This window comes from Phyllopteryx taeniolatus, chromosome 2 (genome assembly GCF_024500385.1).
Source record: "Phyllopteryx taeniolatus isolate TA_2022b chromosome 2, UOR_Ptae_1.2, whole genome shotgun sequence".
Classification (NCBI taxonomy): domain Eukaryota; kingdom Metazoa; phylum Chordata; class Actinopteri; order Syngnathiformes; family Syngnathidae; genus Phyllopteryx; species Phyllopteryx taeniolatus.
Window position 1 is genome coordinate 7,334,576 of NC_084503.1, and position 21,762 is coordinate 7,356,337.

Here is a 21,762-nt window from a genome sequence, read left to right on the forward strand (position 1 = left end):
GTGCACTCGCTGTAGTTGTCTCGCCGTGCTGCACTATTTGCATATACTGGCCACTCATGCCAGAGTAGCATCTGCTCCATTTGCACACTGATTGAGGAGTATCTGCAACATTTGCACAATCGACATTGTCCCAGATGATCGCACTACTCGTCACTTTAAACCGCATACACTCCTTGAAGTCTCGGTGCCCTTTGCGAAATGGTCATTGCACCGGACTATTGCGATATTAGCCATTCGAACTGCTCTAAGTGCTAGAGGACTCTGCATCTTTTTGCACAATTGTTGTTTGTTGTTGTTTTTTGTCAATGTCTTTATGTCTCCAAAGTGTTCTGTAAATTGACTGTCTGTTGTACTAGAGCGGCTCCAACTATGGGTTAGTCCTTGTGTGTTTTGGACATACTTGGCAAATAAAGATGATTCTGATTCTGACAAGGGACCTTGGCAGCTGAGGAGCCAGAATTGTGGAATGGAATGTTGAATTAGCGATATTTCTGCTCGACTGGTTAGTTTTTAAAAAAATTTTAATTGATTGTATATTCCAAAAAATAGAACTTTACACCGATAACATTTAGTGTTATGGTAACACTCTTCTATGACTAAGTCATGCTAACATCGTAGCAGCCGTGGCTAACGTCGGCTGGTTTCCAGTGCTAATGCTAGCTTAGTGTTGCTAGTGCTACTATTTTGTTGAAGCTGGACAGGATTCTCTGTGACTATTTATCACAATTCTGATTTTCAGAATCACATGCCTTTATGAATGGCCATTCCCCCTGAGAGCCATGCTCATGAACAATCAGGGAAGGGTGCGGATTTAGCCAGAGACTCAAGGGCTGGGAGTGATAAGTGAAGCGATGCTACATTAAAGTCTTGCTAAACTGCAAACTACCTCTTTAAGCATGTACAGGAAGATGGCTCCGTTAATCTATCATGTTTATCATGGACCAAAGAAAACACAAAATATTGCAATGAGTGAACCAATTGAAACCAGATTCCCCCCCCAAAAAAAAAAATGCTGTAAATACCTCAATTTGGTTTTGAAAAAATGGATTACCACACCCAGATTATTCATTTTGAAGCCAAATTCCTCTTGCATGCATACTCTACCATGACTGTTACTGAAAATGCAATATCATCTGACTCAGGGAAAAACAACAACAACACTAACAACAAACAACAACAGCCAAAAGCTTTGAGCTTAACTAATACTCGCACAACCCAAAGCAGAGTTGGGACTGGCCCTTTAAGTGTTCAGAATGTCACAGATTGGCCAGATGTTGAAATGCATTTAGGTTTTTCTGCTGGGGCGGGTTTGCTTTAGTGGAAGGTCCAGATCAGTAGCTTGACCACAGCCTCACACGCACACACACGCACGCACACACACGCACGCACACACACACACACACACACACACACACACACTCCGAGAAGAGACAACATGAGTACAGTTTCAGAATCTTTGGTTGGAAGTAGCAGATCCTTGTCTGTAGCCAAGAGACACAAGAGTGTCAGGAAGAATTCCAGGAGGATTTATTCAGCCTACCAGGATCATGATCACAGGTGAGCGAACACCTAATTGTCCGCCCACCGATGAGTACACAATTCCACATATAACTAATCTAGCCACGAAGAATACAAGTTGTTTCCTCTGAGCTAAATGTAATCATATACTGTAAACGATCCTGGCATGCTCTGTACTCTGTGGATTTATCTTCTTATTTGTGACCACTGTAATAGACTCCTTTAGTGTGCGATCTCTCCAAATAATAACTGAATTATAATAAGCAATAACTACAGTATAGCGCACATAAAATGGAAATATTACTCCACTGAATAATGATGAAAAAAAGTGGCATTCAGTTTAATATATAAAGAGCTATATTCGTAAATGAGATAAACGCAAAACAAGAAGTACACACTATTAAAGTGTGCAGGTATATACCCTATTTTGTTTTGCTTAAACATGTTCAGACTGAACCAGTTAATGGTTTTTAAATGGTCTTTTTTGAATCAGAATAATCAAAAGGGATTTTAACAACATGCTCTCTCATTCGTCTGGGAAATGTGAAAATATGTGAAATGAAAATCAAAATCAAAATCACTCAAACAAATAGCTCAAGCTACCGCCCACAAGTAACAATTATCTGTATATATATATATATATATATATATATATATATACACACACACACACACATAATACATACACACACATATTATATATATATATATATATATATATATATATATATAGTGTTAAACCATAAACGGAAATTATTCAAACATATGACACATGCAATCATGCTTGAATATATGGGTCAATTTCATGCAATTTGATCAATAACAGTAAAGGCATTGCCCACAGAATTTACTTTTGAAAATCAATGAATTTGACTGATATGAGCATTGGAATTATTGGCCGTTTTTATCATCAAAAAGTCATAATTGTTTCTCATAAAAGCATATTCTTAATTCATATTTTCAAACTTTTAAAAGCGAAACTGTCTTCACCGTTAGGTGTCCATCATGAAGTTTCATGATTTGCAACATGCTGAAGACGCTAATGACATATTTGGATATACAGGATTGGATTGTTCTCGCACTGCTCAATATGCCTTTTCCATGAAAGCTAATAACGCAAATGCATGTTAGCGTCTTCAGAGTGCCTTTTTGTTTCTTTGACAAATGGTCCTTCTTTGTCACTCAAGCTAGTATAGATAGTATCATCGTGTTGTTGCAATACACATGAGGGATCTTGGAGTAAAAGTGTCAGGATGAGGCAGCCATTTTCTATTCACACAATAGCATCCATCCATCCGTGTTCTGAGCCGCTTCTCCTCACGCGGGTCGCGGGCGTGCTGGAGTCGTCGGGCAGGAAGCGGGGTACACCCTGAACCGGTTGCCAGCCAATCGCAGGGCACATAGAAACAAACAACCATTCGCACTCACAGTCACACCTACGGGCAATTTAGAGTCTCCAATGAATGCATGTTTTTTTTGGGGGATGTGGGAGGAAACCGGAGTGGCCGGAGAAAACCCACGCAGGCACGGGGGGAACATGCAAACTCCACACAGGCGGGGCCGGGGATTGAACCCGGGTCCTCAGAACTGCGAGGCTGACGCTCTAACCGGTCGTGCGCCGTGCCGCCTCACACAATAGCACGCAACAAAATAAAAGGTGTTATTTCTGAGCTATGAATGAATATGTTTCAATTTGCGAATGTGTCGGATCTATTGCATGTCTTTACTGCTATTCTGATTGTATGAGACGAGAGTAAAATGGGTTTAATGAGTCGTTCGGATCATTTAAGCACAATTTTTATGAAGCTGTTTGTCTCTACCATAATGCTCTTTTGTCTTTACTGTTATGCAAGAAGTGTATTTCAGTGGGCCACCACCATTTGCTCTATCAATAAGGCTCGCATTTACCACGAATGGCAAAAAATTTTTAATCGTCAATAACTTTGAAAATATGACTTCAAGTGTGGTTGTTTCAGCATGGCAGACATCTACCCCATATACAAACAATTGAAAAAATGTTGTTGTTTTTTTAAACCATCATTGGTCAAATTGTATCAAAATGACCCGTAAAGTATATGCTCATTTTGGGTCCCAACCATAACTGAGGACCATACCCAAATTGTTTCAACAAGGTTTTGATTGGTCTAGATCTTCTAACTTTCTATCTAAAGGCCTTAATGTGATATTTTGGGTGGATTGTTAACAAATTATAAAGGAGGAAAACTATTGGGTATAACTCCACTTCATCTTATTCTGCAGTTCCTCTGATGAAGAAGACAAAGCAGATGAACGGGTGGACAGTGATGATCCAGAGGAGATGTTTCAGAACATTCAGTATCAGAAGGAGATCATTGCCAACATTCGGACAAGACCCTGGCCAATGAGACGCAAGCTCAAAGTCTTGAAGTATATCTTCTTTAATAAATGTTTGGGATTAAGCCCACCTCTCTTTTTTTACAGTTAACATCAGTATTTTTGAAGTACAGCTTGTTCTTCTTCTTCTTATCATTATTAATATTATTGGTTAATTTATAGATGTACTGTGTGTATATATATATATATATATATATATAGTTATTCATACAAAAAGATTAGCAGTAATACATAACATAATTCACTGTTGACTTTCTATTACAATGTTGCTCATGCTTTTTTTGTTTTTGAAGACGAAAATATTATTTACCAGTCTAAATCAAAATATGTCAGTAATTTGTATAGCACCACTACCTCAAAAGGCATCAATTGGCCTGGCCATTTGTATTCACTTTGTTGACAATGGAAATACTATTTGCATTTTGTCTCAAATTATAATTGTTGCTATTCAATTTATATTGAAAAGTCCACAATTTAACCGAAAGAACAATACAGTTTGTGTGCGATTTAGCACAACCAACTATTTGTGGCTGTCTGCCCTCTTTGAAAATGGATAAATGTCAAATAAGTGCCCTTCAAATGTATGTAGTAATTAAGTGATAAGGCTTAAGACACAAGTAAAAACTGTTACACTTAAGATAAGATAGAGAAGTTCTCAGATGTGCTGAGTATGTGCCATTGAGAGGAGGTTTTATATGGGCAGTTAGTTATGACTGCGGAAGTTTATTACCCCCATCAAGTATGGGAAGCAATTCTGCATTTTTACAACCCTTTAATCTCAGGCTGAATGTGTGGGATCACTCCCGCTGCAATAATAGCTCATATATTATTCCACAAGTCCCAGATTTAAGCCCCATTTAAGCCCCAGTGTTTTTGAAGCACATTGCCTTTAAGAAGCGCTCTTAACATTGCCGCACAGCCCTCATCATATGTCCCATAGTATATGATATAATATATATATATATATATATATATATATGATCAATATCTGGCTCAGAGCCAAGCCTATTGAATTGAAGTACAAATTGAAATGAATCAGTTCCAATTTTATACGGTACATGGCCAGTGATTTCAAATGATATGATTGAGGAAGACCTTACAAATGAATTTTGAATGTAACATAACAACATAACACCAGGTATGCTACTTACTAAAAAAAATGCCAGTTGCCAGAATGATGGGTAGTCGGTGTCATTTCTTTTTCTTTCTTTATACACACATTTCATCTGGCCCCTGTACAGATCATTCCGATGTCTGACACGGTGGGCATTTATTTGAATTCTTGCGAGAATTCGGATCTGCGGCGCACACAAGCCTATGGCAAAAAGTTTTTACATTGAACAACTAACTATGAATTGCAGATACTCTATGTGCTATGTGAATCACTGATATCTGCACCGGAATTGGAGAGATCTACAATTTGATTCAGACTATTTATAGTTTCAGCTGAAGATATCCTTAATTCACTTCGATTCAAGATATCATAACTCAGAGGTGTGGGGTGGGGGTGTGGGGTTATTGGGGACTGTCACTACTACGAAGAAATTGTTTTTATATGCTGTAGAGCTTTTCTAGCTCTGTAGAGGTGCAAATAAACTACAATTATACTTTCATGAGAGAGGGTTAATGAAGATAATTTCAAATCAAAATGGTTTCCTCCACACTCTGTGTGATTTGTGAACATATCACATTAATGATCCTCAAGTAACTGCTTTAAAAAGCTTACTGCAGATTGCTCTTGCTTTTGTTCGGAATGTGGAGCTGCGATTTGGCTGCTGTTCGGTGAAGGGGCACACATCTCGTGGGATACAAAAATCCTTAACTATTTGTCTTATCACCGTTGACAGAAAGCTTCTCAATAACTATAATATATAAAAACATATAATTGATTGATTTTAGCATGTTTGAATAAAGTTGAAGAATTCTTACATCCTTCGACTTTCAAGAACGTTTTGACAACCCCTGTCTTAAATAAGATTTAACTAGGAAAAAGGAGATAGATATCGCAAACTGAGCACCTGCTTTCTGTAAATACAATATCTAACTATCTGTGCACGTCTCTGCCAATGTGAAAAAGTGCAATTTACAGTGGCAGTGTATTGATTTGAGAATTATGTCTAATGTATCTTATTTGTATTCTACCTATGCGTAGGACATACCCAAAACGTAATGCACTGTTTCTCTCAGGGAACTTATATATGGTACATCATATTGACTATATACAATTACTGCCAAAAATATCTAGGTGCTGTGATGGCAAAATATAACATTTGCAGTATAAATGCATTTAATCACTTAATCATCCTACAGAAGGAACTTGAATTTACACTCTGAGAAAAAGTTTCATGATGGAAGGGATGCCACTTTGAAAACCATAACCACAGAACTAGCATATCATTGCTCAATCATATTGTATCATGTTTTATAGAAATACATGTGTAAGAACATAGAGCAGTTACACGTACAGGACCTCATAAATTATTCCTTCTATTGTTTTTTAAATACAGCATTTGAAGTTTACAAATGTTTCATGACCATTGTGTTGGATTTCCTAGGCATGCCAGAGAGATAGTACTGAAGTATGAGGGACGCCTGACAAGAACCAGAGGCTATCAAACAGCAGGGGCAGATGTATGTATACAACATTAAAATCACACTCGTACGATTGAATGTAGTGTATTAAAACCATGTCGTTTTTGATTTGGTATAATGAAAGACTGTAATTTAGGATTAAAAAAACAAAACAAAACATCCCTGAAAGTTGGACCCGATACTGTATATGGTAGAAAGGGGACCGATTGTTGGAATACGACTGAGATAGGGAACTCGGGAAGGGACACAGATGCTGTCAACTCGTTAATTGGAGGTTGTGTAAATCAGGGGTAGCGACGTCAACAAACTGTTTTCTGTTGGAAAAGTATAAGAGGATCCAGAAAAAGAGCTGAAGTGGCGAGACCGAGGTGTTCAGATAAGCGGTTGAGGATGGATGCTGGATGATGGTTTTGAAAGCAGCAGAGCTATCAAGAACAATGAAGATAATTACATCCGGAGGAGGTCGTTTGTGATTTGGATCAGGGCTGTATGTGCCTCGGTTAGATTTATAGCCAGGTTGAAAGGGTCTACCGTAGAACACACACGGGGGAAATTATATATTTTTCAAAAGGCAGCTTGGTAGCTGAAGCATTAACTACCCTTGCTTTATAAATACTGTAAGACCATTACTCCAAAGTCCAAGCCGCCACGATCTTGCTTCAAAGATGAAAAAAAAAAAGATGACGTTTACATGACAACAATGTTTTGGAGCGTGTTGATTTAAAAAAAAAAAAAATAATAATAATAATAAAATAAAATAAAATAAAATTGGGGGATAACAGTGTTAATTGTCAAATGTTTCTTCATGACACAGACCCTGGATATTTTTTTTCCCCTGTCTGTACTTCTGTACTCAATGAACCAACCGCTCGATGATATTTCCTTTAAGAAAAACAGGGGATTTTGTGGCTGATCCTGACACCAGTTATGTACATTATTTATGTTACCTTTATATTTCATTTCTAATGCTGTCACCATTCATCTCTGTTTAATCTAAATGTGTCTGGGAAGAGCAACTTAAGTAAACACCAGCCGAATATTTGCTGAGAGAGGCTTTTTCAATAATTACCACTCTGCTGCAATATAATCTGATGAGCGCAGCCATAATAATTAAAAAAGGAAGATTACCTCTGCCCGTTTCAGAATTTCTTGATCTACTTTAACTGTTTCTGTTTTATTCAGATACATTTGGGCATAAGGAAGCTATGTTGTGCAATGCAGTCAGAGTAGATTTAGTGCCTGTTGTTATTGCGCTGTTTAATTACAGTGTTAAGGCTGCTCAGGCACCATTAGAATAAATTGTCTTTACCATGCAGTCTGATGAGGAATAATTCATTTGCAGGTTGGCTTCTGGTTGATTGAAAACTCAGCATTGCCTGTGATGTCACCGTCAATCATAATTTCCAATTTAGGCAGTCATATGTACTGTAGATTACAGTCCAGCCAGGTCATCTTGAATAACGCTTCACAGTTGCGTTTTAACACAGCTGTCGAAAATTGAAATAAAAAGCAGCCATTGTTCACGCTAGTCATGTTTACCATCTTCTCATGTGGTTCCAGTGAGTGTAGTAACAAAAGGAGCAAGAGCACGCTACTACTAATAGTACTACTGTTGTGCTCAAGACCACACTATCTGAGACCAAGACTTGCTAGAGACCAGAACTCACAGAGACCAAGACAAGACCAATGCTGTGTTTCCATAATCAGTCACTTACGCCATTTTGTAGTGGTGTCCGAATGCTGAGTGATCAAATTCAGAACACTATATAGTGCACTAAAAATGTCCTACAAAGTATAGCAAAAAGTAGTGACCAACCGATGGACACTCATCGAGTTGTGGTAGACCATAATGGATTGCGTCTTTAGAGAAGAAGTTGAAGAATGGCGGGACTAGATGTGTCGCAGAGGGAGTGAATTTTTCATATACTGTGAACTTTTCAACAAAGCTTTGATTGTTGCCATTTTTATAGCAATATACAATAACAGTACATTTTAATAATGAGCAGCAATCTTTTTATTTATTTTTTTTTACCCACTGCAACAGCCAACATTTGCGACAGCTGTAACGTCATGAGCAGAGTGCTGCGGTGTCCGACAGCTGTGATGAAGGAGCTCCCGTATAGTCCATTATATAGTGCATCCCTATATAAAATGATGTGGCGGGCCAGATCTGGCCCCCGGGCCTTGAGTTTGACACCTGATGTAGATGGCCATATGACTAAAAGCTATTATAAGGAAGCAGTTGTTGTCTCTAACCCTATTTTGTCGTCCTGCAGATGCTGAAGAAAATGTCCCGAGTGTTTTATAACATTGTGGTTGTGTTTATTCCTTGGGAAGTGAGGATTAAGAAAATTGAAAGTAAGTCTTTTGTCACTTTTTGGTTTATATATATATATATATATATAGAGAGAGAGAGAGAGAGAGAGAGATTATCAAACAAATGTAACTATCAGACAAATATAAGTGAACTTAAAATGCAATTTTCAAATGAAGGTTTTTATTATTAAGGGAGAAAAAAAATCCAAACCTGTGTGAAAAAGTGATGGCCCCCAAAACCGAAGAGATGAAATCAAGCAATTTTCTATGACTGGCAATGAGTCCGCATATCAGGAAAAAAAAGATTCAGTTACCTGGTCTTGTGTGAAAAAGCAATGGCCCCCTAAACCTAATAACTGGTTGGGCCATCCTCAGCAGCAACAACTGAAATCAAACGTTTTGTAGAACTGGCAATGAGTCTTTCACATCTCCGTGGAGATATTTTGACCCACTCTTCCTTGCAGAATTGTTTGAATTCAGCAAAAATGGAGGGTTTTCTAGGGTGGACGGCCTTTTTAAGGTCATGCCACTGCATTTCAATCAGAATCAAGTCTGGAATTTGAGTAGCACACTCGATAAACTTCATTTTGTTTCTATAAGCCATTCAGAAGTTGACTTGCTAGTGTGTTTTGGATCGTTATCCTGCTGCAGAACCCAAATGCGCTTCAGCTTGAGGTCACAAACTGATGGCTGAACATTCTCCTTTAGGATTTTCTGTTAAAGAGCCAAATTCATGGTTCCATCAATAACAGCAAGGTGTCCAGGTCCTGAAGGAGAAAAGGCTCCCAAGACTATCACACTACCACCACCATGTTTGACAGTTGGTATGATGTTATTTTTCTGAAATGCAGATGTGACGAGACACACACCTTCCAAAAATCATCTCGTCAGTCCATATAATATGCTCCCAAATGTCTTGGAATCATTCAGCCTTTTTTTTGTGTGTGCAAAAGTAAGATGAGCCTTGATGTTCTTTTTGGTCAGCAGTGGTTTTGGCCTTGGAACTCTGCCATGGATGCCATTTTTGCCCAGTCTCTTCCTTATTGTTGTGTCATGAACACTGACCTTAACTGAAGCAAGAGAGGTCTGCAGTTCTTTGGAAGCTGTCCTGAGTTCCTTTGTGGCCTCCTGGATGAGTCTTTACTGTTCTCTCGGGGTAATATTTGTAGGCCAGCCACTCCTGGGAAGGTTCACCACAGTTCCATATTTTCTCCCTTTGAGGATAATGGCTCTTCCTGTGGTTCGCTGGAATCCTAAAGCTTCAGAAATGGCTTTTCTAACCCGTTCCAGACTGATCAATGTCAATTACTTTTTTTCTTGACTGGTTTTATATTTGTTTCGATGGTGTCATTTTGTTTCAGCTTTTTCATATTTTTTCTCTGACTTCATTTTGTCGGGACAGATTCTGTTTAAGTGATTTCTTGATCCCCTCCTTACCTTATCATGGTGGAGAGGTTTGTGTGTCTCAATTATCCTAGGTTGTCTGGGGCTTCATGCTCCTGATAGGGTCACCCATGGCAAACAGGTCCGAGGAGAGGGACCAGACAAAGCATGGCTCCAAAGACCCCTATGATGTTGAAAAATACTGGAAGACGTTTTCCCTTACCCGGACGCGAGTCACCGGGACCCCCCTCTGGAACCAGGCCTGGCGATGGGGCTCGATGGCGAGTGCCTGGTGGCCGGGCTTGCACCCATGGGGCCCGGCCGGGCACAGCCAGAAAGGGTAACGTGGGTCCCTCTTCCCATGGGATCACCACCTGTGGGAGGGGCCATTGGGGTAGGGTGCAGTGTGAGCTGGGCGGTGGCCGAAGGCAGGGACCTTGGCAATCCGATCCCCGGCTACAGAAGCTGGCTCTAGGGATGTAGAATGTTACGCTCTGGCAGGGAAGGAGACCGAGCTGATGTGTGAGGTCGAGAGGTTCTGACTAGATATAGTCGGGCTCGCCTCCACACACAGCTTGGGCTCTGGCACCAGTCCTCTTGAGAGGGGTTGGACTCTTTTCCACTCTGGCGGTGCCCACGGTGAGAGGCGCCGAGCAGGTGTGGGTATACTTGATGCCCCCCGGCTCAGCGCCTGTACATTGGGGTTCAACCCAGTGGACGAGAGGGTAGCTTTCTCCGCCTTCGGGTGGGGGGACGGGTCCTGACTGTTGTTTGTGCCCATACACCAAACAGCAGTTCAGAGTACCCACCCTTATTAGAGTCCTTAGAGGGGGTGCTGAAGAGCACTCCCGCTGGGGACTCCATCGTTCTGCTGGGGGTACTTCAATGCTCACATGGGCAATGACAGAGAGGCCTGGAAGGGCGTGATTGGGAGGAACGGCCACCCCCGATCACAACCCGAGCGGTGTTCTGTTATTGGACTTCTGTGCTCATCACGGATTGTCCATAACGACCACCATGTTCAAGCATAAGGGTGTCCACACATGCACTTAGCACTAGGACATCCTAGGTCGCAGTTCAATGATCGACTTTGTGGTCGTGCCATTGGACTTGCGACACTCGGGTGATAAGAGGGGCGGAGCTGTCAACTATCCCCATCTGGTGGTGAGTTGGCTCCGATGGTGGGGGAAGATGCTGGTCTGACCTGGCAAGCCCAGACGTATTGTGAGGGTCTGCTGGGAACGTCTGGCAGAATCCCCTGTCAGAAGGAGTTTCAACTCCCACCTCCGGCAGAACTTCACCCACGTTCCTTGGGAGGTGGAGGACATTAAGTTCGAGTGGACCATGTTCTGCGCCTCCATTGCTGAGATGCCTTACCGGAGCTGTGGCCGTAAGGAGGTCAGTGCCTGTCGTGGCGGCAACCCCTGAACCCGTTGGTGGACACCAGTGGTGAGGGATACCGTCAAGCTGAAGAAGGAGTCCTATTGGGCATTTTTGGCCTGCGGGACTGCAAAGGTAGGTGATGGGTACTCTCTGGCCAAGCGGAATGCAGGTTTGGTGGTTGCTGAGGCAAAAACCTGGCCGTGGGAGGAGTTCGGTGAGGCCATGGAGAGCCACTACTGGACGGCTTCGAGGAAATTCTGGTCCACCATCCGGTGTCTCAGGAGGAGTACACCATTCATACTGTGTAAAGTGGGGATAGGGCGCTGCTGACCTCGACTCGGGACGTTGTGAGTCGGTGGGAAGAATACGTCGAAGAGGTCACTGAGGTGGTCAAAAAGCTCCTCAGTGGGAATGCAGGGATGGAAGAGATTTGCCCAGAGTTCCGAAAGGCTCTGGATGTTGTAGGGCTGTTCCAACTACAGGGGGATCACACTCCTCATCCTCCCTGGTAATGTCTATTCAGGGGTGCTGGAGAGGAGGGTCCGTCGGGAAGTCGAATCTCAGATTCAGGAGGAGCAGTGTGGTTTTTGTCCTGGCCGTGGAACAGTGGACTAGCTCTAATCCTTCGGCAGGGTCCTCGGGGATGCATGGACGTTCGCCCAAGCAGTCTACATTTGCTTTGTGGACTTGGAGAAGGCGTTCAACCGTGTCCCTCGGGAAGTCCTATGGGGGTACTTCAGGAGCCTGGGGTACCGAACCCCCTTATATGGGCTGTTCGGTCCCTGTACGACCAGTGTCAGAGTTTGGTCCGCATTGCTGTCAAATTCCTTTCCAGTGAGGGTTGGACTCCGATTGTGTTCATATATAACTTTTATGGACAGAATTTCTAGGCGCAGCCGAGGAGGAGAGTATTACATCTCTGCTTTTTCCAGATGATGTGGTTCTGTTGGCTTCATCAAGCTGTGATCTCCATGTCTCGCTGGAGCGGCTCACGGCCGAGTGTGAAGCGGTCTGGATGAAAATCAGCACCTCCAAATCTGAGCCCATGGTCCTCATTTGGAAAAGGGAGAAGTGCCCTCTCCAGGTCGGGATGAGATCCTGCCCCAAGTGGAGGAGTTCAACTATCTTGGGTTCTTGTTCACGAGAACAGAACAAGGCGTTTGCAGTGATGTGGACTTTGTATCGGTCTGTTGTGGTGAAGAGGGAGCTAAGCCGAAAGGCGAAGCTCTCAATTTACCGGTTGATCTACATTCCTACCCTCACCTATGGTCACGACCCACAGCTCGCGACCAAAAGAACAAGATCTCGGGTACAAGCAGCCGTTTCCTCCGCAGGGTGTCCGGGCTCTCCCTTCGAGATAGGGTGAGAATCTCGGTCATCCAGGAGGTGCTCAGAGTAGAGCCGCTGCTCCTCTACATTGAGAGGAGCCAGCATAAATGAAATCGCCATTTTAAAACATCATTTTAAGTTCACTCGGGTTATGATAATTACATTTGCTGATGATCTTAAAACAAAGTGCAAAAATACAAGAATTTGAGAAGGGGGCCAATACATTTTCACGGCACTGTATACAGCGGCTGAAATAAGTATTTAACACGTCACCATTTTTCCCACTAAATAAATTCCCAAAGGTGCTATTTACATGAATATTTCACCAGATGTTGGGAACAACCCAAGTAATCCATACATAAAAAGAAAGTAGAACAAATAAGATTAGAATAATTAAGTTATGTGAAATGAAAGTATTGAACACGCCAACTGGTATTTATTTAATCAGAATCATCTTTATTTGTCAAGTAATGTCAAAAGCGCACGAGGAATTTGTCACCGGGTAGTTGGAGCCACTCTAGTACGACAACAGTTCATTGACAGATAATACTTTTGAGACATAAAGACATTGAAAAAACAGTCACTGAGCAATAAAAGGTTGCTAGTAATCTGGTAATGCCGGTCCAATTTATTTTGTGTTTTTTTGGTTTTTGTTTAGTTGTTTTGTTACAATTGTGCAAAAAGATGCAGAACCCTCTAGCAATTAGAGCAGTTTGAATGACTAATAGAGCAATAGTCCGGTGCAATGACCATTGTGCAAATGGTGCAGAGACTTCAAGAAATGTATGCATTTTAAATTGACTAGTAGTGCGATAATCTGGGACAATGTCGATTGTGCAAATGTTCTAGATACTACTCAGTCGATTGTGCAAATGGTGCAGATGCTACTCTGGCATGAGTGGCCAGTATTGGTCAACAACAGATATGCAAATAGTGCAGCGTGGCGAGACGAACTACAGTGAGTGCACGAGTAATGTATAATTGACCCGACAGAAATGTGACAACAAACTGAAGACCAAAAAATTGGCAGCATGTTGCAATGGAGTTGTAGGTTAGCTGTTTAAGAAGTTGATGTCAAGGGGGAAGAAGTTGTTGGAATGTCTGCTAGTTTTAGTTTGCATTGTTCGGTAGCAGCTACCTGTTCCCACTTCGATATGCATCCTCTTTTGCCTGACGAAGTTGCTTAAGTTTGGCAGTGAACCACGGTTTGTTGTTATTGAATGTGCAAAATGACTTTGCTGGTACACACACCTCTTCACAGAAACTGATATAGGATGTGACAGTGTCCGTATATTCATCCAGGCTGCAAGCTGAATTTTCAAAGACACGGCAGTCTTTGGAGTCTAGACAGCTTTGAAGTTCTATCTTTGGGCCACGTTTTCATTGTTTTGACCGTAGGCTGCGCGCATTTAAGTTCTTGCCTGGATGTTTTATGTATGTATGTAAGTGAATTAAGCAGTGATCAAACGAGCCCAGGGCTGCACGAGGTATGGCACTGTATGTGTTATTTAGCGTAGGACAGTCAATGTACTGCTTGTATTTATGGAGTTTGTGGTTGAGTTTAGCTTTGTTAAAGTCCCCGAGAACAATGAGGGGTGAGTCTGGGTGTTTTTTTTCAATTTCGTTTACTTGTTCAGTGAGTGTTATCAGTGCGGCATTCGTGTTAGCTTGAGGCGGAATGTAAAAAAGAAGCGAACTCACGAGGCAAGTAGAATGGCTCACTTAGTTTAATTGTTTTTTTTTAAATGCTTTTAATCGTGTAAAGTACATCGAGTTACCTTGTGTATGAAATGCGCTATATAAATAAATTTACTTTGCTTTGCTTTGCTTACGACTCTAAATGCGGGCTGCAGTGTGTGCTGAGCTCCGTGATGTCCGTACACCGTTTTTCATTGATATAGAAGCATATGCCGCCGCCTTTTGTTTTCCCCGATAATTCCATGATGCGGTCTGCCCAGTGAAGATGGAAGCATAACTGCGGCTTCGGGGACGCGTTCACAAAGGGAAGGCTCCGTAAAGCACAGCGCGCCGGAACGTCTGAAGTCATCACTGGTCTTTATCAGAAGATGAAGCTTTGCCATTTTGTTGGGTAGGGAGTGTAGATTCTCGAGGTGGATGGACGGAAACGCCAATCTGTATCCTCTCTTGTGGATGCTGGCTCGCTTCCCTCTGTGGCGTCCCCTCCGTCTCCATGCGCCATAGACCGCAGCCTCCCCCCGGTGAGTAACTCGGGGAAAAAATTTAGCGGATTTGCGAAAGTTGGCGAAAGAAAGTCGACTCCCTGAGGTTGAGCAAGTCTTCCCTTGTGTAAATGAGTCGTGTAATGTCACCAAAGACGAACGGAAAACACAAAAACATAGACAATACGAGAGAGCAAGTAACCAAGGCGTCCACACGGGTAGGCACCATCTCAATCATGGACTACACTTAATACTATATATATATATATATATATATATATATATATATATATATACACATACTAGTATATACTATATATACTATACTTAATACTTTGTACAAAAGCCTTTGTTTGCAATGACAGCTTCAAGATGCCTCCTGTATGGAAAAACTAGCCGCATGAATTGCTCTGGTGTGATTTTGGCCCATTCCTCCACACAAGCAGTCTTCAAATCTTGAAGGTTCCATGGGCTTCTTTTATGGACATTGAGTTTCAGTTCTTTCCATAGATTTTCGATTGGATTCAAGCCAGGTGATTGGCTGGGCCATTCTCGCAGCTTCATTTTCTTTTTTTTTTTTTAGGTTGAAACCAATTGCGAGTTTCCTTGGCAGTATGTTTTGGATCATTATCCTTTTTTTTTTTTGTCCTGTTCGGCTGTTAGGTCGAGCAGAATGGAAAATCTGTATCACTTTTATGCCGGAACAGTTTTACTGTGTCACAGTGGCGTTTTTATGCTTCCGCTGTGGTATTATAATTGAGATTTACTGAGAATCAGGCTTGATCAGTCGACCAGAACAAAGTTTATAGAAGGGAGAGAGCAACAAAGACAAAAGACAAAGCACAAATTGTAAACAGGATGAGAGAAGTAAATCATAACATTATCTACAACAATGAAACATTAAATATGAGTGTTGCATGGGGCTGTAGTCCTACACCCTGTGAGGGAAGGACAGGACAAGATAGAACAGGACAAGGACAGGAGAAGAAGCATGCAGGACAAGGGTTGTGAACCCGACTGTACAACTGAAGTGTGGTGGCATTAATTATGTGAATTATAAAAGTCTACAGGAGTATAAGTGCGGGGATACAGAAGCGATTTGCATATTCAGGAGTTATTTGTCGCAGTAAGTGCGTGACCCCACACCCAGTGAAACAGTCCTAGGGGTGTGTGTCTGCGGATACATGCAAGTGAATTGATACCGTTTTACATGCGCAAAGACTGACAGAAGTGTCCTGTAATTGCTGTGGCCGCACCGCGGCGGCTGAGCACCCCACCCAATCAATCGAAGGCCGGGATCAGGCACAGGGGTCCAGCCGAGAGCAGCCCGGCGTGCAGACATGCTGAAACCCGATCCGACACCCACACCCTCCCGATCCCATACCAGTCACCCAGGAACCCTTTGATATGTGTATGTGCCTAGATGTGTTTAGTGAGAAAAATATATACAGTGAATGGTGTGAGTGTGTGCTAAGTGAGTGATTAAGAGGCATGGCTCCTGCAGGTCAGGCCCATTAGGCCGGACAACCACTGACGAAGAAGGCCATCCCACCCAGACCCGCAGCACCAACCCCGGGCCCCCCTCCCCCACAACCCCGCCAGCACCCACTACCCGCCCCTGAGCGTGGGAGATGGTCCTCCCCCAAACCAGGCAGGGAAAAGAACCCCACAGCAGGCCCCACAACCCGCAGGGGACCGCCCGGCTCCCCCACGGGAAGAGGAAGAGGCAACCGCTACGGGACGCAAGGAACGGAGAGAAGAGGAGGAAGCAGGCCCAGGGAGCGACGGGTCCCCACCGCCCCCACCAGCAGCCGGAGCGGGGGACCCAGGCGGGTGCCAGCCGGCACCGCCCAGCACCCACGGAACGTGGGCGAGTCACAATCACACCACCATTACACCCCAGGAGGTCGCCACAGTGGTTCACCCCCACCCCCGAGATCAGTAAGGAGTGAAAAAAAAGTCCCGCCCCCAAAGATTCCGGAACAGCAAACACAGGGACAAGAGGAGAAGATCCCCACAGCATGCCTGTGTCTAAAATGTGTGAAAATAAAAAATAAAAAATAAAACGAAATAAATAGAATAATAATAAAACAACAACCTCGACAACAAAGAATATAGAATTCCATTGTTTACTTTCACACTTATGAAAATCGTCTTGCTATTGTCAAATGTCAAATGGCAACCTACTCAGGCAAAGGAATCAAGAGTCTAGATTTAGCATGTTGAGGAAAGGTGACCAGCTATCTACGTATATCTGTAATTAATTTTTTCGTTCTGCTGATATTTCTTCCAACACAATATATTCTATGATGAGATTTAGCCACTGATTGATGTTAATAGCTTGTTTGTTTTTCCAGTTTTTCCAATAGAATTGTTTTCTACGCGGTAGCTAACGCGACAAGTAATGATTGTGAATATTTATTAGGGAGGTCAATTATGCCTAAGTCGTCAATTATGCAGTTTAAAATATACGAGAGTTTTTGTATAACCCAAGACCAAAAGCATTGAATTGGTGTACATTCCCATATAGCATGAAAATAGGTGTCTGGGGTAATTTTGGTGCATTGCACGCATATATTAGATGGAGAGAAGCCCATTTTATGCATAGTGTACTGAGTAAAATCTGTTCTATGAAGCACTTTATATTGTGTAAGCTGTCGATTTGTGTTTTTTTGTCATTCTAATCGTATTGTTACAAATCTGTATCCAGTAGCTACGGTCAGCAGACATGGAGAGGTCTTCTTCCCATTTGGTGATTGGTAAGTGCATTGATTTAGTACATGAAATTAATTTATAAACTTTTGAGAGATTTCTTTTACTTTGCGGGAGAAGCTTCATTATTTGCTTGACAAACTCCGGCAGGTCGAGGGTGCTCTGGAGTGTTGGTATTCTTTTTTTTATTGCTGCTTTTAATTTATTGTATTGAAGAGAGTTTCCGGCCGTTATTTGGAATTCTTGGAACAGTTCATCACCTGTCCTAAAAACATTACTGTTAAATAGTGGTTGTAGGTGGTTAATTCCATGTTGTTCCCATGTACTAAAATGAAGGGGTATATTATTAATTTTGAAATCTGGATTATGCCAGATTGGGGAGATCACCTTCTTTTCCTTTCGGTTTGTCCCTTTAGTGGCCGCCACAGCGTGTCATCCTTCTCCTGCATCCTCCTCTCGAACAACAACTGCCCTCATGTCTTCCCTCACGAAATCCATCAACCTTCTCTTTGGTCTTCCTCTAGCTCTCTTGCCTGGCAGCTCCATCCTCATCATCCTTCTCCCAATATACTCACTCTCTCTCCTCTGGACGTGTCCAAACCATTGAAGTCTGCTCTCAATAACTTTGTCTCCAAAACATCGAACCTTGGCTGTCCCTCTGATGAGCTCATTTCTAATTTTATCCAACCTGGTCACTCCGAGAGCGAACCTCAACATCTTCATTTCCGCCACCTCCAGCTCTGCTTCCTGTTGTCTCTTCAGTGCCACTGTCTCTAATCCGTACATCGAGGCTGGCATCACCACAGTTTTATAAACTTTGCCTTTCATCCTAGCAGAGATTCTTCTGTCACATAACACACCTGACACCTTCCTCCACCCGTTCCAACCTGCTTGGACCCGTTTCTTCACTTCCTGACCACACTCAGCATTACTCTAGAGGGTTGACCCCAAGTATTTAAAGTCTTCCACCCTTGCTATCTCTTCTCCCTGTAGACTCACTCTTACCCCACCACCCCTCTCATTCATGCACATGCACATATATTCTGTTTTACTTCGGCTAATCTTCATTCCTCTGCTTTCCAGTGCATGCCTCCATCTTTCTAACTGTTCCTCCACCTGCTCCCTGCTTTCACTGCAGATGGCAATGTCATCTGCAAAGATTGGGGAGAGCATACTGGGAGCTAATTGAGATCCTGTCAATTCTAAACTTTGCCACCAAGCCGTTAAGGTGGATGCGATTATTGGATTCGTGAAACATTTATGGCGTTTAAAACTAGTAGAAATAGTTTTGGTAGTTTTATGTTGTTGCAGTCTGTTTGTTCCAATTCTAGCGAAGAATCACACTCCTCACTGTGGTGCAACCATTTGATGAGGTATTGTAATTGGTTAGCTAAATAATAGTGTTTAAAGTTGGGAGCATTTAGGCCTCCCTCCTGTTTACTTTTCTGAAGAGTGGATCGACTTATTCTATTTTTCTTATTTTTTGAATAAAAATTTATTACAGCAGAATCTAAGGTTTGAAACCATTTCAATGTGGGTTTAAATTGAATCATTGAAAATAAATAATTTATTTGAAGTAAGGTTTTCATTTTTATTGTAGCTATTCTTCTCAGTAATGATATAGGCAAGTTATTCCAGCGTCTTAAATCAGCTGAGATTTCTTCCAGAAGTGGTGTGCAATTTAGATTGGTTAGCTCTGTGAGTTTTGACGAAATATTGATACCTAAATACTTCATGTTTCCTATCGGAATAGGGTACTCTGGGATTTGATCTGCAGGAGTCCATGAGTTTGCTGTTATTGGGAGTATTGTTGCTTTTGTCCAGTTAATAGAGAAGTCCGATATTTGTGAAAATGTTTTAATGAGATTGAAGAGTGTCTGAAGAGAATACTTGGGTTCCTGTAAGTAAAGAAGAATATCATCAGCATATAGATTGATTTTGTGTTCTGTCACGAGTGAGCAGATACCTTTAATATTAGCATCCTGACGTATAGCGGCAGCAAGAGGTTCGATAAATATTGCAAATAGCATTGGTGAGAGTGGACATCCTTGTCTGGTTCCTCTTTGTAATGTAAAACTTTGTGAAGTGATCCTATTTGTGGTGACTGTCGCTTTCGGCGAATTGTGTAATGTCGCGAGCCAATGTCGAAATGAACTGCAAACAGCAAAGCCGAGTTAACTTTATCGAGAGCTTTTTCTGCGTCCAGTGACATGATAATTGCGTTTAGATTTTTACGCTGTGACATGCTTATTAAATTCAACAGACGTCTGACATTATTTGTGGAACTTCTACCTTTAATGAAGCCTGTCTGGTCATAGTGGGTTATCGACGGGAGTACCTTTTCAAGGCTCGCTGCGAGGGCTTTCGAGATAATCTTGATATCTACATTAATCAGTGATAAAGGCCGATAATTCGCCGGGAGAGTGGGGTCTTTACCTGGCTTTAGTAATTACTTAATTGAAGCTATGTTCATATGGCTACTAATTCTACCTTTGTCCTTTATCTCATTGACTGTTCTGGAAAATAGAGGCGCTGGTATTGGCCAAATATGTTTAATGAATTCAACAGGGATTCCGGCCGGGCCAGGCGCCCGTCCCGGTTGCATATTTTTTAATGCGTTAAGCAAATCTGTGATGGTTAAAGGAACATCAAGGCTGTCTTTAATTTGTGTATTTAATTGAGGGATGTTTAGATCTTTCTTTTTGATCCGAGTTGTTCGAAGAGGCGTATAAGCTGCTATAAAAATTTTACAAAATTTCATTTATTTCTAGTGGTGACTGTGTACAGCTGACGTTTGAATCTTGAATGGCTGTAATTAATGATTTTTCTTTATTGCGCTGAAGCACGGAATTTTCCCGATTTATTATTGTACTCAAAGTTAGTGTATCTTAACTGTTGTTGTAGAAAATCTGTTCTTTTTGATAAGATAACATCTAACTGATGTTTTGCCTATTGAAGTCGGTTTCTAAGCGTATCTATCGGATTCATTGCATCTTTCCCTGTGAGGTGTTTTATTTTTTCCTCAATTCCATTTTCCAATTTTTGTTCTTGTTTTTACTTATACGATGAATATGATATGATTCGACCTCTCAAAACAGCTTTCCCAGTTTCCCACAGCGGAGATGGGGTTATGGTTGGGGAGTGGTTAAATTTCAGAAACTCTTCCCATTCCTTCCTCACAAAAGAATCAAAAACTGGGTCCTTCAATAGGGATATGTTGGAGCGCCATGTTGGTGGGGTTCCCAAATTTGATTCAACTTTTAGATTGAGAGAAATCGGTGCATGATCGCTGATGATGATTCAACGTATTTTGGGAGTAATTCTTTGAGCTGCCGAATTGTTTGAAAGAAAGAAATCTATTCTTGAGAAAGAGCGGCGAACTGATGAGAAAAATGTGTATTCTCTTATTGTACGGTTTTTCAGCCTCCATATGTCAACGAGACCAAAGTCATTCATATACTGCTCTAGTATATTGGAGCATTGTGGCTGATAACTATTTTTGAGATTTGAGCGATCTATTAGGGGATTTAGCATTAGGTTAAAATCACCTCCCATAATAATTGTAGAAGTGCCTGACAAGTTTAACAAATGTGAAAAGAGCATGTGGAAAAAAGGCTGGATCGTCTTTATTTGGAGCGTAAACGTTGACAATTGTATAAAGCTTGTTAAATATTGTAGCCAGTATAATTATATATCGGCCTTCTGGATCTGCTTGAAGCGCAGTATTATCTAATCTTAGCTCACTCACTTGTTGTTGCGTGAAGTCCAAGCTCTTGCTGAGTTCGGTGATCTCCTGGTGAAGCAAATCAAGTGCAATTGACAATTACTTGTCGATTGAAAAGAGGACACTTGTCTAATCAAGCAAATCCTCAGTTGAGGTGGAAGAATCGCCTTTTTTCCGCTTCAGCGGTAGTTCGACGCATTGGCTCAGATCCTCCATGGCAAGACGAGCTGGTGTTGACGTAGCTGCAGGGAT

General features: G+C 41.9%; 1 protein-coding gene across 1 annotated transcript in view; it reads left to right on the plus strand.

The window, feature by feature from the left end:
- The first annotated feature begins 1,334 nt into the window (after window positions 1–1,334).
- Window positions 1,335–21,762, plus strand: part of LOC133470084 (transmembrane channel-like protein 3) — an 82,658-nt gene continuing 62,230 nt past the window's right edge. Inside the window, exons 1-4 of the mRNA XM_061757993.1 lie at window positions 1,335–1,557; window positions 3,778–3,924; window positions 6,447–6,522; window positions 8,760–8,841. Of these exons, the coding sequence (XP_061613977.1) occupies window positions 1,436–1,557; window positions 3,778–3,924; window positions 6,447–6,522; window positions 8,760–8,841 (427 nt within the window). The 5' untranslated portion in view covers window positions 1,335–1,435. The remainder of the gene's footprint in view (window positions 1,558–3,777; window positions 3,925–6,446; window positions 6,523–8,759; window positions 8,842–21,762) is intronic.